Consider the following 18,092-nt stretch of genomic DNA (forward strand, 5'->3'; position numbering starts at 1 on the left):
CACCGGGAAGAATAGCGCATGCCAGGGAAGGTCATTGCACCTCTTGCCCCTCTACTAACGCTGCGGATGTGACAGCATGTTGCAGAAACTGCTGTTTCTTCCTTTGTCCATCGCTGGACCGTCAGTCATCAGAAGCAGCTGCTTGGCAGGCAACAGTCTGCCCCCAACCGTTCTAGTGGAGGGGAGGGTCCCTGCCGGGGCCTTCAGCTCAGCTAGGAGTGCTCTTGGCAGTAGCATGGCTGTTTTTTGCCTCCTGTTGAGTGTTCAAGCCCTCGCCGGTGCTCATGGAGATATCACCCTCTATGTTCGAGGTGTCCATGATAATCTAACCCATTTGACATTCATACTTGAGGAGTTTGATAGACTGCCTGGGCTTAGCTTAAAGTTAATTATAATAAATCTCTGATTCTTGGGGGGACATTCTTCTGGGTAAAGCTAATACCAAGAGGGCACCCCAGACTTAAATACCTAGGTGTTCAAACTTACCATAAACAGGGGTATCTTCTCAAAGAAATTCTGGGGAAGTACTTAAGATTGCTGCGCTCTCAGATTTCTTTGTGGATCACGCTCACACTGTCCATGACGGGCAGCATCGCCGGAGCTAAAATAGGGATGCTGCCCTGCCTTATTTACTTCACCAAACTCTTGGGATATTGTGCCCCCCTTCAGTGTGTTCTGTGAACTTGGATCCCTTCTGGTAGACTTGATTTGGGGTAAAGGAAGGAGAAGGATAGCGCTGTCCAAGCAGAGGATCCTGACCAGGTAGAGCGGTATGGGTGCACCAAACTTTTCCCTATACCACCTCGTGGTGCAACACCAGTGAGTAGCTTTTTGGTTGGCTCACCACCAACGTTGGGAAACAGAACTTGTATGCATAGTTGTGAGAAGGATGTCTACATGGCCTTCTATTCCCAGGCGCCACCAGCTGAGGGCCGCAATCACTCATGCTGCACACAGCCCTGGACTGCTTACAGTAGAATGAGGCTGCATTTCCTGCGCACCATAAAACCTAGTCCTTATTCGCGACTTTACCACTTCTGGGGCTGCACTCAGAGATGGCATTCTCACAAAGAGTGTATTGATGGCCTGGGTGGAGGTGGGAATAACTATGTTGGAGATCTGTTGTCAGACAGTGCCGTCCTGAGCTTCCAAGAGCTTTGGGATCAGTATGGTCGGCATGGTGGAGCATTCTTGACCTATGAAACTATCAGACAAGACATAAAACATGGCAGATGCTTGTTTACATGGCCATACAATGGAAGCCTGAGGATATTAAGGGGGCACAGGCGGAGAGAATGGCACTGCACGAGAGGAAAAGCGGGCCTCTGAAAACGACACCAGGCGATAAATTGAGGCGTGATCCTTCAGTACTTTATAGAACAAACTGAAGAGGAAGCTTAACCACTTTAAACCTCAGATCTAATTGATAAATACATACAATATGCCCTGTACAATATAGCCATCCCTAGGGGAGTGCTCCTCAGAATACAGTGCCCAGTCCACAGTGCTCTTATTCTTTCTTTTTTTAATTGAATTTCAGGCAAACTACGACAGCACATTACTCAACACCGGTTCAGAATGAATGCGACGTTACATGTACATGTACACATTGTAAAGCAATACATGACATATCATTTTGTATCATGTACCAACCAAAAAAAGGGGGGTAATTTGTGGGAAAGACGAGAGGTGGAGGAATCACTCAGCAAGCAGCACAATGTTGAAGCTTTAGCTATGCAGCAGGGCAATCCAAGTCTAAGCCAGTCAACTATCCTTACGCTATTCCGTGGCCCAGCAAGCACTCTCATGGAGGCCTACTTCAGCAGGAGGGGCACCTCTCTCTGGATTCTGCTGGTTGGTCATATAGTCTCCCAATCATTCATTCAAAGAAAGAACTAACTTCAATGCGCGACAGCAGAGCAAAGAGATAGGGCCACTCAAAAGAGTCAAATGCCTTAGTGGCGTCTAAGAACACAGTCGCTGCGCTCAGTCGGGTTCTTTAGTGTGAAGAATGGCAAAAAATGTACGCAGGTTATGAGATGTTGATCTACCTGGGAAGAACCCTGACTGATCTGGGCACACAATGTCTGGGAGTAGTTTTGAGGCAATCAGTTTAGCCAGAATTTTGTTGTCCAAATGAATCATTGATAAGGGATGACAAGAGTCTCAACGCCGAGGATCTTTATCCGTTTTAAAAATTGTAACGATCAGTGCCACTCTTAAGGTTGGGGGGAGGGAGCCGGCCTCCAGCGACTCCTTGTACATGGTGAGGAGGTGTGGTGCCAATAAGGAAAATGCTACTTACCAGTATGCATCTGTTCTTGGCATGTAGAGCTGCAGATTCTTACCCTTTGCATTAGATCGCCATCTAGTGTTGGGCTCGGATGTTTGCAGGTTGTTGTTGTCTTGGAAGAAGTCTTTGTAGTCACGAGGTAGGTGACTCCTCCCTTGGACGATAGTGTGCATGGGCATCAACTCCATCTTTAGATTGTTTTTCGCATTGATGGGAAATGATGGAGTTAGTAGAAAGAAAAAAGATGTCCCTGTGTGTATATTTAAATAAGATAGAACTGTAACAGATACAGGTCTCGGGGAGGCGGGTTGGGCGTGTGAGAATCTGCAGCTCTACATGCCAAGAACAGATGCATACTGCTAAGTAGCATTTTCCGCTCGAGGCAGGTGAGCTGCAGATCTCACACTTAGCATAGACTATACAGCAGTATCTCCCCTAGCGGTGGTCACCTGTATCGGTTGCAGTAGTTTGAAAGAGAGTTTTAAGAACTGCTTGGCCTACAGCAGCTTGCTGCTTGGCTTGTACGTCAAATACAATAGTGTTTAGTGAAGGTGTGTGTTATAGACTATGTTGCTGCTCTACAGATGTCTTCTGAGGGAATGTTCCCTTAGAAAGCCATAGAGGCTCCTAGTTTGTGTGTGGAGTGCGCTCTAGGAGGCATTGTTAATGTGCGCTTTGCTTTTTGGTAGCATATTTGAATACATTTAACGATCCACCTTGCAATCCCAGCTTTAGAGATGGGATTTCCTTTATGCGGTGGGGAGAAAGCTACAAACAATTCTTTTGTTTTGCGAAAGGATTTTGTTCTGTCAATGTAATAAAGAAGGGCTGTTTTAACATCGAGGGTGTGTAGAGCTCTTTCTGACACAGAGTCTGGGTTTTGAAAAAACACTGGCAACTCCACAGATTGACTAAGATGAAATGGAGTGATGAGTTTAGGAAGGAATTTTGGGTTTGTTCTGAGGACCACTTTGTTACGATGTAGTTGTAAGAATGGTTCCTGTATAGTGAAAGCATAAATTTCACTTACCCTTCTAAGAGAGGTAATGGCAATTAGGAAAGCTGTTTTCCATGTGAGGAACTGTAGTTCGCATTTGTGTAAAGGTTCAAATGGGGGTCCCATAAGCCTGGTAAGAACAATATTTAGGTTTCACACTGGACAGGGTGGTAACCTAGGAGGAATGATTCTTTTTAGGCCCTCCATAAAGGCTTTAATTGCAGGGACTCTAAATAGTGACAGGAGTTGTCTGTTTTGGCGTGAGAGTAAGGCTTGTGTGTTTGTTATGCGCCATATGTTTGTTGCCTGCGCAGCAATCCATTTCCCTGACGCATGAATAACTTTAGATTCTTTGTCAGGCGGGGGCGTGTCACCAGATGTCTGGGAGTTGGCTCTTTTACGTGCATTAGACACTACTAAAGAGTCTAGAGGCAGATGTCCCTTTATATAGACTGGATCAGATGGTCCTGGTCTATACTTTTTTTCTTTTCTGGGATTTAACACCCTACATCGTACCGGATCTTTAAATATGTCTGGAGCATGTTTAACATATTGCGCGCAAGCGGTTTTCCCGCTGTGTGCTGAGTTTTTAAAAAACCCGCGTTACATGACGAGCTCAGCTCATCATGAGCGTAGCAGTGGTGTTACTCATGACGAGCTGAGCTCGTCATGAGCGTAGAAGGGGTTAATGACGCCTTTGATCATGGGTAGTATTTGTGTAGACCTTTGTGACTGCTCAAAAGTGTCCAGTAAAAAATCCTCATCAATGGCATCAGAGTGCATTGGAACTCCATGGTAAAGGGCAGCTCTATTTAAAAGATGATTAAACCCAATACTATCTTCTGGAGGGGAAGGTTTTGTTGGGTAGTACGGAGGATCAGGAATGTCTGGCACATTGTGTGGTGGAAAACCATGTATGTTGTCATCCTTAGGATATTCTGGATTGACATCCTCATCTAAAGGGTATGCGTGTGGATCTGGTACGTCATTCCCCCCACCTAGATCATACTCCTCGTCAGTGTGGTGTGATGATGCAGGAGATTGAACAGGAGAAGCTATAGGTTCAAAATAAGGAGGGATAGGAGAGGAAGAAGGTGAAGGAGAGGAAGGGTGCATTGGAGAAGTTGCACAATCCTTCTTTTTGGCAGGAACCACAGGTGGAAGTGGTGTGCCTGCTGGTCTTTTCTTGTAAGGAACTGCTTCCACATGTCCAGTTTTTGGGTTGATATGGACCTTCTTCTGTTTAGGATCTGGCCTAAACAGTTCTTCTGCTTCTACAGTCTTTTTCGGCGTCGATTTTTTCGGTGCCGATAGTGGCTGTTTAGTGTTCTTTGCTTTAGGAGGAGTTATGGAGTCCTGTGGCAAATTCTTCGGTGCCGAAGGTGGTTTAGGCTTGGTAGGCTTTTTAGGCGTGTCTGTATTAGGCCTTGTAGCCTTCGGTACCGATGTTGGAGATTTCGGCGTGGAGACAGGTTTTGTTGGGCCTGCGGCGCCGGACTCTGGCTTCCCATCTTTATTTTTGGAACCGGAAGGTTTCGGACTCGAAGCTTTCGGATCAGGTACAGTTTTTGGCTTCGGCGCCGATGTATCTTTTGGTGTGGGTGCCGAAGGTGAACTGTAGGTAACGCTGGTGGGTAGGCAGGACAGGATGTGAAAATAGGCGTCCTGCAAGTCCAACGTTACCATCCAGTCTCCAGGGTCTAGGGCAGACAGGACCTGAGCTAATGTCAATATTGTGAATTTCTCCTTCCGGAGGAGGAGGCTGCAGTTCCTGAGATCCAAGATAGGACGCAGGCCATTGTCCCTTTTGGGTACCAGGAAGTAGTGGGAATAACAACCACAACCTACTTCTGGCATATGGACTCGCTCAATAGCTCCCTTGGCAAAGAGAGACGTAACTTCCTGACAAAGAAGGGCCAATTGATCCTCCGACATGCGATAGAGTGTGGGTGGCATGGATGGAGGGGAGGGAGTAGCCCCTTTGGGTTATCTGCAAAATCCACCTGTCCGACTTGATGTTGTGCCAGTGGGGGAGGTGATGGCAAGGCCTGTCGCCCACTGGCAACTGGTAGCCCTGAAAAGTCGGAGTAGGAAAATTTGGAGGCTGCTGCGGAGGGGGCGCTGGTGGACTAGCCCGCCCGCTGGCCTACAGACCCACACCGCTGGGTCCCACATCCTCGGCCACGCAGAGGCTATGCAGCATGCGCAGGCCTGTGGCTCTGGGTGGAACGTGGTGGGGCACATTCCATAGCAACGAAAGGGGTAAAAAGCAGACTGCGCGGGGCGAGAGGTGGTAGCAAAGCCCAAGATCTGGCAGTAGCCCTAGAATTCTTAAAGCGCTCAAGCGCGTCTTCCGCTGTGTCGCCAAACAAGCATTGGCCATCAAAGGGCATGTCCAAAAGAGGCGATTGGACATCGCCAAAAGAGCCAGTGGACCACAGTCAGGCGTTACGTCTCAGGGCTATTGACGTTAAAATCGTCCTGCCTAACGAGTTGGGGCTGTCCAGCCCACATCATATGGCAAACTACGCTGCATCTCTACTCTCAGCAACTGCACAGGAGAGAACGGCCCAGGCCTTTTCCGGGCACTGTGGCAGCACCTGCGGGGCCATGTCCTACACAGAGTGGGTGTAACAGCCCAAGAGACATGCAGTGTTCACTGACCGCATTCCTAAGCTGGCGGAAGAAAACATCTTCTTCAAAAGATGATCTAGCTTCTTGGAGTCACTATCTGGGGGAGCAGTAGGGAACGCACCTTTGGAAGGCCCTACCACCAAGCTCTCGGGGTACGGTGTTGGGAGAGGAAAATGGGGGTCGTCTGGGACCGGGTGGTGGTGTTGGGCAATCATCCTATCCACAGGATCCCCTATGCTGGGTTTAGACCAGGTGCCCAGAAAGATGTCTGTGAGGGCCTCATTGAATCTCCGAAGAGGCTGTTACCGGTTGAAGCATCTTAGTCATTAGGTTGGTCCTGACCTCCACTATAGGAAGCTCAAGGTTTAAGGCCTCAGCATCCCTACGCAACACCACAGCATAAGAGGCTCCCTCCTCCGTATCCACTGGAGGGGGAGAAAGCATGCCAAGATCTGTGGAGGTGTCAAGACCACTGGCCCCACCCAACCCCTCTCTCCAGTTCGGTTCATCCAACTGGTCTGCCAAAGGGTAAACAGACTCCTCCCAGTCCTCCTCACCCTCCTCTGGTTGCCACTCAGGTTGATAAGGAACACCAGGGTAGAACAGTGGTACAAAATTCCTAGTCGACGCCGGTCCGGGTCAGAGTTGAGGAGGAGGCCGGGGTCGACGTTGGTTGGGGACAAAACCGTCGTCGATGGGGGCAGAGGTGTGGTCAATGGATATGTCGCCAGAGGAGGTGTCATAAGGTTGACAGGCGCCAATCCGGATTAAGGCCTGGATCCCTGGGGGCCCTTCGGCACCAAGGCCGAAGCCACCGGCATCGAAGGCCTAGAACCCTTAGCCGACTCCGGGGGATCCGAAGGCGCGACAGCAGAGTTGAGCTGCCCAAAGATGGAGTGGAGGGCTTCGTAAAAACCACGAAGTCTTACCCGAAGATGAAGACTTCGAAGAAGAGTGTTGGTGGTGACTCCGCAACCGGTCCTATGACCTCCCTCTCAACCGGGACCTCGAGCAGTGCGGAGCTGACTGCTGGGCCTCCAGAAGCTTTCGGGACTGCTCCTGCAAAGACGATGGATTCATGGCCTGACAGTCGGAGCACGACTTCAGGTCGTGGTTGCGCTCCAGGCACCACAGGCACACAAGGTGCGGGTCTGTAACTGACATCAATTTGTGACACGAGTCACAAGGTATAAAGCAGGTCCACCCATGTGACATCCCTGTGCTCCAGGAGTCGAACGATTTAAAAAAGATGTTGAGAAAAAGTTGAAAAAGTTGAAAAATTTTGAAAAATGACTAAGGTATTGCTCTCTCCGGATCTGCGCTGGCTAGCGCAGAAAAATAAAGAACTGGCGTCCGCGCGCGAGGCGGCGTCTAAGTAGATAACGCAAAGTCATCCAAGCGATCACGATGCCGACGACGAACATGGAGTCTATCGATGCCACCTACCGACGCCCAAGGATACTGCTACGAAAAATTTCTCCGGATCCAGTCTGACACCTGGGGTAATTCTAAAGTAAGGAATTTAAAACTAATAGTCTCTTTCATATAGGCTCCACACAATTTTCAGAGTGGAATGGTATCAGTGCCGAGCCACACGGTGCTACCTACCAACACGCAGAGGTATGGCTCTAAAGTTTCCAGATTCAGTCTGGAGAAAATTCAAAAGGTGAGGAATCTGTGGCTAGAAGACTCTATCCGAATATTATGTTACTCTACTAACTTACCTCTGGGATTACCAGATGCATGGTTTCAACAAAGAGAGATGATGGTACGATATTTCATTTGGACCGCCTGGCGACAGAGGGTACTCCGTAAGGTCTTCCTATTACACACGGCAGAGGTGGGCTTGGGAGACCCAAACTTTGAGCTCCATCACATTGTGGCTCAAATACAGCAGTTTACCAAGTGGCTCAGTGGAGGATTACTACCTGAACTAGGACTCTTAGCGTCTTGGATGAATGGGGGGAGCTGACTGCTTGTTTTGTTGAACCTCAGTGGAAGGCACAACAAACAATGTCATTTTCTTTGCTGCCTGAAAGAGATGGTCTAGACTTAGCTGCATTACTAGATTAGCTCCTCTTTATGCTAACAATTCCTTTCATTAGTTTCACATATGGATTGGGAATTCCCTCTGTTGATGCTTTGACTAGATGGATAGAGCTTGAATTCCTGAAAGGAAGACCTGTTTGTAGATGGATGGGTCATTCCCTTGGTTCAGCTGATGGCGGACTCGGCTGTCCCTATCACACAATTTATAAAATATTCCTCCCTTTCTTTTCCACAAAGGTGGGGAATGGGTCTAGTCAAACCTCTTACACACAAATGACTTCAATTGGTTTTCACATTGGGTAATGTGCAACATTCCATCTCCTGCTTACACAAATCATTACTGGACATGGTTAAGAACAAATATGACTTTAAAACTTTTAAGCCATACTAGGGGGGCTAATGATACACTCCTAGATGCGATGAAGAAGGAGCTGATTTTCTTATGGTGTGGCAGTGCCTGGCTGTACAGTTGTTCTGGAAGCATGTCCAGGACTGTTTGGTGACTTAATAGGGCAGAACTGAATACATCGGGCATGTTTATTGGAGGCAGAAATAAGCGGAAAATAACTTGCAATAAATCTTTTGACATGGCTCTAACCCTAGCTAAGAGGTGCATTACAATGCACTGGTAATCAATCCTCCTCTCTTGCGCACATGTTGCAAACGTGACACTTTGGGCAAGCAGCGAGAGCATAGTATTACGTACAGTTTATCATAACCTAAATATCCTGTACCTGCATTGTGGGGTGAGGTCTTGTTCATGTTTGAAAATGCAGATATTTCCATACATGATGGGTTACAAGAAGCTTATGATTGAATACTATTAGTTATAGGAGTTCTATCATAATGTCTCTGAACATTTTTGGTAGTATCATCAAAGTTCATTACATTTATGTGGCTGCATATCACCAAGAAAGTTTGTTTTAACTGTTCTCTCTTTTATTTTGAGCGTATTACTCTCTCTCTCTCTCTCTCTATATATATATATATATATATATATATATATATATATATATATATATATATATATATATATATATATATCGCTGCACGTTTTCTGTATCCATGTGGTTTCAGAAAAAGAAAGGCTGGCACACTGGTATCCGCTTTCAAGAATGTATTCACCAAGAACCCCCCTCACCCCTTACAGACGCGTTTCGCCTTCACAAGCTTCGTCAGTGTAAAAAAAAAATATATATATATATATATATATATATATATACACACACATCTTTTTAATACATTTCCAAACCATGCATATACGTTTCTAAACATTTGGAGGTACCGCTGCCTGGCAAGCTCACTAGGCTCAAGGTCACACTTGAAGTTGAATATCTCAGTTAGGGCTATAGATATGTTTGTATGGAAATTATTATCGTGGACCCATCTCTCGAACTGATAATTTTTCACCTGTACACTGGCTTTCCAACAAAACACTGCAATAAACAGATCTAAAAAAAAAAACCAAGACCCAGCATGCAGAGAACCTTTAGGACTGGAACTTGAGGTGCTGAGTAAGATCTATGCCGATTAAGATCCAAGTAGGACTTGGGTACGTTGATGGAAAATCCACAGTCTAACAACAGACGCTATTTAATGCAGGTGACATGACACCATCTCCAGGGAGCTGGCTTTGAGTAGCAAGTCGTCACGGGAAAAGGAATAGGGAAGCCACCAACATTCTCAGATGACCACCACCACTGTCATCACCTTGGTGAAGACTCAAGGTGCCAATGTCAATTCAAACAGGAGGACCATAAACTGTCGGTGCATGGACCATACCAAAATGCGCAGGTAACCTCCATATGCAACTGCAGGATTGATAATAGGATTTGCGCATCCTACAAGTCGATGGACACCATCCAGTCATCTGCTTCCAGTGCAGTGGAGGTAGACGTTCTGAGGTCTAGGATTGGGCTCAGACTGCCGCCCTACTATGGAACCACAAAGTACAAAGAATAGCACCTCTGACCCTACTTCCTGCTCTAGGACCAACTCACTATTCTTTTTCGAAATACGACTGCCAACCACTGCTACATATGTTCCTTTGACTGAAGGAATTGGGGGGAGAAGCTGTTGTCTGTTAGATGGGTAAGACATACCCAATTTCAACAATTATTTAATTCTACTGGTGAGATGTTATGGTCCTTCAGGCCTGTAGAAAAGATACTGCCCTCGAAAGGAACACAAATGCTTCTTATAGGGAAAGCTAAAGCATGTTTTCAAGTGGTGAGGAGGAGTGTTAGTGGCACTAACAGCTCTTTCCCTTTCCTCTGGCTCCTGTACTGACATAAGCAGCTGGTTTTGTTGCTCACTGTGTTGGGTGGGCTGGTGCTGGCAAAAATTAAATACTCTGGAGAAGATCTAAAATGTCCAAAACTGACAGTTACGGTCTGACAACTAGAGATCCAAATATCAGGCTGTTGCTTACCCTGTCTTGAACCTTTACAAGTCATGGGCCTTGACCCCACAGCGTCGAGCCCATCCAAAGGGCGAGGCCATTAGTGCTGCTAGCGCATCGTCCCAAAAACTTGTGGGCTTGAGCCATAAGTGCACAGTCACTGACTAACCCATGTCAGCAGTATCCATGCCTGCCCTAAAAAAGTGCAGAGAAGCATCAAACTTTCTTTGACTACCTATCTAAAATGGTCCGGGAGGTGGTCTGGTACATTAGCCACCACATAGCAGCCATATGCTACAAGACGTGGGTTTAGCTATCCAGCAGACTAGTGGCATTTAGTCAACAGAGGGGTAAACCATTGCAACCAACTCCAGTCTCTTTAAATTCTGTCTGGCAGTGCTGCTGGAAAAGCACCCAGGTTTTGCTTTGTGCAGGAGGAAGCTTAGACCACTGGGCTGTCTGGAAAAAGATGAACAGACAGAAAAATGTGGTCTCTGGGAACAGACCCATATCTTCTGATTTAACGCCTTGTCTGATGATAGCTTCTCCCATGCTGTCTTGACAAGATCTAAAAGTGCATCATTGAAAGGCAGCAGGGGTTTCCAAGAAGTTGCAGCTGGGTGCAGAGCGCCCGTCAAAAAGTTAGCCCTGAATTTCACCATTGGCATTGGAAGTTCAAGCACATCAGCTGAGTTACTTAGAATAGTGTGAAAGAAAGCCACGTCTGGGAGCAATGGACCGGAAGGATAGTCAAAGCTGATTACAGAAGACTGAGCCACTTGAATTTTTAAGGGCAAGAAGGTCTACAGTATCAGAGAAAGGGGGAGGCAGACAACTGGCTGTGTTGATGCTGTTGTCTGTATAATGCAGTATGGTCTCCAACATCTGTATCGGACCAGATTCTGGAACAAACACATCTTCCTTCATCTGCGAATTATGTTGGCGAGACATGGTGTTCTTCTCAAGCTTCTCTCTGTTTCTGGCCTCTTCCGCTATCCCTTGGGCCTCCCTCATAGACCCCATCTAGACATAATCTCGCTCTTAGACATCATCTACTATGGACTTCAAAGTCTGAGGGGGCCTACTATGGAGATGGTGCAGGAGTCGACATCTTTAGCACCGAACGCAGAGCCGGAAACTGCAGCACTGGAGCCACTGCCGGTGAGGGTTTACCGCAGGAATTACTCCAGTAAATAGTGGGGTATAGTTTGAGGAAAATCAGGGCCAAATGTGCCAGGGTAGGACCCGCCAGCAGGAACCCGAACAAAGTCCTGCTCCGTCCCAAGGGGTTCCAAGGCACAACAGAGGAGATCACTGCAGGGCAAAATATACCCATCATGGCATTTCGGCAGAAAGCAAGATCAGCTCCTGGCATTGAGAAATTTGCTTAAGTCCGAATAGGTACCACCTTAAGGTACAAGCTGTGGTGGTGCTTGAAGAGTGCCTGGAAGAGGGACTGTCGGAGCAGAATCCTCAGGGGTGATATCAACCAAATCGGGCAAAGAGGACGACGACTCAGCCAGGAGTGGAGGGCAAGGCACTGACTTAATTTCTTATTTTTCAACAATGTTGAGGAGATTCGTAGGCAAGCTTCTTTTTTTGCTTTTTCCTTTTTTCGACGTTTTAAGATGCAGGACTGTAGTGTGAACTTATCCTTAAGTGAATATAGCAATGAGTCAAGCATTCACTGGTCACAGCCCAGAAAATGTTTGGCCTAACATTCTTTTATGGCCTTTGGGAGCATGAGGCAACACCTGTTGCTTGACCTCGGATCCTGTTCCAACCCCAGTGAGTTAGTCAACATTGTTACTCATGTCGGTCAGAAAATGGGCATCTGTCCATTACAGGTGTGGCAGTGTCACGGATCCCCCTCGAGAGGAGGATGTTCATCCACAGGAGTAAAGATGAATGTCCCACACACTTCCAGACAACAACGACCCAAGCGAGAAGACTTAACTCGCTCAAAGTCAGCTGCTACCAAAAAGTGTGGGGGGAATTTTCCCAGGGAGTATACCACTCTCCCCCAGCAAGGACGATGTCTCGATGGCAGGAGATGGCTGGAAATAAATGTACAACAATACTAACCTCACCTGTAATTTACAGGACTTATACATAAGTGTTCAACATAGCATTCCACTTACCTCACCAGGTGAGCGTCAGGGCTTTAAGCTAGCAGTCAAGTCGAGAACCAGGAGGTATAGAAGGGAACCTGGGTGACTACCAGCAAGGATACCTCCAAGGCAGAAGGTACACAATTCTAGTCCTGCTCTTAAATTGAAGACAGAGCAAGACTGGGCCACCAGAGCAGCTGATGACAAGCTCGTATCACTTCTAGAGCTAAAGACAAAGTGACACGGAAACTCCCACTTCCAGCTCATAAACTTAAGACAGAGCGGAGTGAGGAACAAATAACACACAACACAAACAATACCCACAATACGCACACCACGTCCAATTCGTAAACTTAGGACGGAGCGGAGCGGGTGTACATATAACAATACAATACAAGAGAGAGACGTACCAGCGTTCCACTCGTAAACTTAAGACGGAGTGGAGCGCATAAACAAACACATACAGAACGCTACGACAGAATAGACGACCGAAATGACCGGCGAGAAATACAAGGCTGAGGCGCCAGATTCACTAACAGAAACGGGGAGTGAAGGACCGCCAGGGAAACAAGGCGGAAGGGAGAGAAAGGCACCGGGGAAGGAGGTGCCGGGAAAGGAGCAAGTTTACGGAAAAGAGTGGGAGGTACATACAACAGGCAGGACACGGACAAGGAAAAGAAATACCGGGACGCAAATGGCAAATACCACAGGATCAGGAAAGGAGCAAAACGGGAACGCGAAAGCAAAACAGGATCTTAGAACACTACGGGAACCTCACGGAGCAGGACGCTGAGTAGAGGGGGCGTGGTCACTAACCAAACAGTAAGCCAAGCAAGGATCCGCGGGTGAAACTCCCTTTTCTGCTAGTTAGGGAGCGTCTCAAATTACCGTAGTATATTTCAGTAAGAGATTTAGGGAATGTCACAAAAGGATCTCAGGGGCCCAATAACAAATGCGGAAAGGAGCATTCTACGCAGCCCTGAGGAATCTACGGTGAACACTCATGAATGTGGTCAGATCCGACCACCCCTAACAGGCAGAGTTTAAGCTCTGATTTCTTAGGGGGTAAAATCCCTACGCTCCACACTTTAGAAATGTCAATGACACAGGAAAAACTTTCACAAAAAATCATGAGGAGTTTCAAGATATGCATTAAAGGATGCAAAAAAATAGGGACAGACACTGGGGCCCCCCCAGGTGGGTGCTATGTAGCTTGAGTGACGTTGCAATCGCATTCCAGCTATTGCAGAAGTGGAGGCAGCACAGGAGTGTTATTAAACATTTCCCTATCCAATCTGAAGCTTCGAGATATTCAGCATACAAGGAGCCTGCAGGTATATCCATTCAAAAGAAAATTTGGTAGCCTTCAAGAAGCAAAGTCTGAATTGTATTAAAAACATAGAGGTGAGGAATTTCCCACTCAGCAAAGAAGTAGAATATATTTATGGTCCTATCTGAATTGGGTAACTTATCCTTGAGAATAAATGAATGCTCTTTGATTGTTTGAATGAATGAATACATGAATGCTCTTTGATTGTTTTAATGTCCAAAGATGGATTTACTGAATTCTGTGTTTACTGTGGCCAGTGGCTGGTAAGTCCTTTGAAACTGTATTGCTGACTTCCGTTTACAGGTTTGATATGGTTAGAAGTCGGTCATATAATTTATTGTATATTCTTTTCCTAGTTTCAGAAACAAAACAGGAGTGAGATTACTAAACACGGAGTGCATGGAATCTGACTTCACAATAAGAAAGCAGAATTGTATGCTTTTGTTTGGTATTACATACTCATACTTGCGTTTGCTCTTCATTTTGCTGTCTGTGCTAATTTCATGGACTTTGTAGAAATGTGGTCTGTTAGGTATTTTTTGGCTGCGAGGTCTGAAATTTACATTGCGATAACAAAAAAGAAACATAAAGCATAATCTGCACCTCCAGGCCCTTAAAAGACTTTAAACTTTCCTTCTGGATAGGTAGGAAATGTTATATTCTTCTAATCTGAGGGAGGGTATGGTATATAAACTGCCACCACACTTTACTGACTTACTAAGTGCTACATAAATGCAATGTATTTGCAAAGTGCAACATGATACTCATAGCTACCTCAGTGCAGTGAGAGGAGCAGTACAATTTAAGTAGGTAACCTTGATCTTGAAATCTACAGCATTGACCACTCTTCTCAGAGACAATTAGACGGTTGTAAAGTCATATCATGATAATGTGATTGAGGTGGAAAAGCCTTGGACTGGAGGGAGGGGTGAGTACACCAACTGTTCAAATGTCTAATTTGGTCAAAGGTCAAGGCTAGCTTCTAGCCCACTTAGAACAGACCAATCTGTCCAAATCGAGAGGCAATCTATTTATTCCAAGTAATACAATGGTCAGGGAAATTGATAAACTATTTCTCATTAGCACCAACCACAGTGACTGAAGCACACTAAATGAATTATTTTTGCTAATAGGGTTTTATTGTTTCTTTTTAATAGGCTAATGCTATAACTTTTTTATACAGAGAGGAGTAGATAACAGAGTATACAAGTATATAGCTGATTTCTTCCACAATATAACTTGTATATAATGGAAACGCCTGAAACCAGTTAGACAGAAACTAAAGTGAAGAAGTCCAGAGATAGAACTGTATTAGAGATAGTTTAACAAAAAAAAATGTTTCTAATGTGAAATGACATACCCATCACTCTTTTTCATGAGAAAGCCTTTTTTTTCACTGCCATATTCTTTATTGCCCTGAAGCTGATGCATGCTGTATCCTCCTTGCTTGCTTTGGGAGTCCTAGAAATGAGAAACCAGAAATTTTGAAAAATGATTAAGATGTTTGATTTTAAAGCAATATGACCTTTGCCACTGTGATACAATATTATATTTTTGGATTTACTCTATTAAAATATACTTCTAAACCATTAAAAGCAAATATTAAAGGTTTCTTATATTATGATATTGATTCAAATTCCATTCAGCAAATATAGTAAATACTTAAAATTAAGAGAAGAAATGTATTTCCTTGCCCAATTGATTAATCTCCTTTATGAATGATAAAAAATTAAAAAAATAAGTTCAAGTCACTGTCACATGCAAAATTATGGTATACTCCTGTCTCTTTACATTTAAAATCCCAACACAACTTTAAATAAGTTAAAATCTATTTTAGGTGATAAAAGCATAACATGCATTCTTGATTTTAAAAGTTGATGAAAAATAGGTTTCTATTGTCATAAAAACAAAGACTCAAGAAGTAACAACTTACTCTCCTTGACTTCCGTCAGGGAACGCAAAAGCAACATAGGAAAGAAGAAGCAAACAATTTAAGAAAAGAAGCATTTTCTGTAAAATCTCACTCTCTGTCCATATTTCCTCAGTTACTCTAGTCAATCATTCTATTTTCATGGAAAACGATCTCCACGAAAGGCAGAGAAATATTTTCTGTAGTTTGTGTACATGAAAAAAAAAAACAAGATTTGGAGAAGAAAAACTGCAGCTTCAAATTAATGACGAATGCATACTTGTTTGGGTGCAAAACCTTTTAATTGGTACAATATGAAGCAAACAAAACAAATGTCTCAAATTTGGGTAACAGCAGGGCATCAGAGTCGCAGGGACACATCTTTATTAAATCATATTGATTACGATACAGATTACGCAGACAGGGAAGTATGAGAAGGATAAATATAACAAAATGCAAAATGTGCCCTTTCTTTACCAACCAATACAACCAACATACCCTCTCCCACACACCTCCAAATTTCAAGATGAGAAACATCAACCACAACCTAAGCACAGTTGACCTCCATCCCATCTCTCAAACAAAGCCAAATACTTCCAGCGGGGTGGAAGTACAGTACGAGACAAGCCTCCACTCATAATTTGTATACAGAGGTTTCCACTGGGCCTCAGGGCATAAATGAGCACCCTTCATATTAAAGGTCAGTTGCTCCACAGCCAAAAGGGACATTTGAAATCATTGAGTGATTGGAAGGGGGTTGCTATTCTTCCAGTTGTAAGCAATCATCAATTTAGCGGCGCTCAAGCACGGAAGCACCATATACCAATCGGTTTTCAACTTTACACCATCAGTTACAGGCCTCGGTCCAAGGAATAGATTCTCGGGGTTTAAGAGTATCGGCTAGCCCGGGACCCCAAATAGTGTATCAGCAACAGTTCATCAAAAAATCTGAATTTGCAGGCAGCACCCCCAGGAAATTGAGAAGGGCAGCTCCAACCTCTCCACAGTATCTCAAACACTGAGGATTTGCACTGGGATACACATAAGTTGCAATTGAGCAGGAGTGTAGTTCCAGTCATACCAGACTTTAGAGTGTATTTCCACTCCTAGTGCTGACATAGATGATTAATGAATATCTCCACTTAGTCATTCCTACCGCTTTTTTGCAACTGGACTGCCTATCAAACATTGTTAAGTCTCAATATGTTTCTATGTCCTACCAGACAAGGCGTTACCGAAGGTAAGTAACTTATTCATCTGATAGAGACATCTAGCTGCAGATTCCTTACCTTTGAATTAGATACCCAAGCAATACCACTGAGAGAGAGGGAGAGAGGGAGGGAGAGAGAGAGAGAGAGAGAGAGAGAGAGAGAGAGAGAGAGAGAGAGAGAGAGAGAGAGAGAGAGAGAGAGAGAGAGAGAGAGAGAGAGAGAGAGAGAGAGAGAGAGAGAGAGAGAGAGAGAGAGGGAGAGAGGGAGAGAGAGAGAGAGAGAGAGAGAGAGAGAGAGAGAGAGAGAGAGAGAGAGAGAGAGAGAGGGAGGGAGAGGGAGAGGGAGAGGGAGAGGGAGAGGGAGAGGGAGAGGGAGAGGGAGAGGGAGGAGGGAGAGGGAGAGGGAGAGGGAAGAGGGAGAGAGGGAGAGGGAGAGAGAGAGAGAGAGAGAGAGAGAGAGAGAGAGAGAGAGAGAGAGAGAGAGAAAGAAAGAGGAGAAAGAGCGGCTGTTGGAAAGGTAGGTGAGGGAGAAGCGCCCTACCGGAAATATTATAGAAGAGTAAGGATGGATAGAGCATCCCCAATTGTAACTGGGCCATTAGCCGACAGGGTGGAAGGTCAAGGATAATGGCTAATACCACAGACCCCAAGTTCCTTCCCAAACACACAAGCGATGCAAAAAGCACCACCCAAAGCCATAAGAAAGCATGGCAAACAACAAAGACGGTCATTGACCATCCAAGGCCCTAGGAAACACTCCAAGAAAAAGGCAAGCCCTCCGGGGGCATGCAAAGGAGAACCACAGTGTAGGAAGGTTTGCGATTCCATAGCAATGAACAAGTAAAGGCCCTATAGGACACAAGGAAACGCAGCAACGTAAGCAAAAACACACTGCTTCCTAGAAAGGTAGCATAACATGACTGTTTTTTTTTTGGTTTTTTTGTAAGACCTTTATTACTCTTAGTACAAGAACACAGCATTAGGCCTACAACCCAAAAGAGGGCCGGCTGCAAAAATATTTCATGTACATTCCTCATCATCTAGAGAGTCTCAGTAGTTAAAACCAAAGGCAAGTTGCACAGAATGTCACATGCAGGTGCGTGATTCTTGTATTATTGTTATTCATATGATAAGCAGTCTCATTTTGTATTTATACAA

At 45.2% G+C, this 18,092-nt stretch overlaps 1 protein-coding gene across 3 annotated transcripts in view; it reads right to left on the reverse strand.

The window, feature by feature from the left end:
• Positions 1-18,092, reverse strand: part of ASAP1 (ArfGAP with SH3 domain, ankyrin repeat and PH domain 1) — a 1,926,573-nt gene that overhangs the window by 993,381 nt on the left and 915,100 nt on the right. For all 3 annotated transcript variants that reach the window (XM_086966222.1, XM_086966220.1, XM_086966221.1), the window contains one exon: positions 15,176-15,276. In XM_086966222.1, coding sequence (XP_086822348.1) covers positions 15,176-15,276 — 101 coding nt within the window. The remainder of the gene's footprint in view (positions 1-15,175; positions 15,277-18,092) is intronic.

Source organism: Lissotriton vulgaris, chromosome 4_1 (genome assembly GCF_964263255.1).
Source record: "Lissotriton vulgaris chromosome 4_1, aLisVul1.2, whole genome shotgun sequence".
Taxonomy (NCBI): domain Eukaryota; kingdom Metazoa; phylum Chordata; class Amphibia; order Caudata; family Salamandridae; genus Lissotriton; species Lissotriton vulgaris.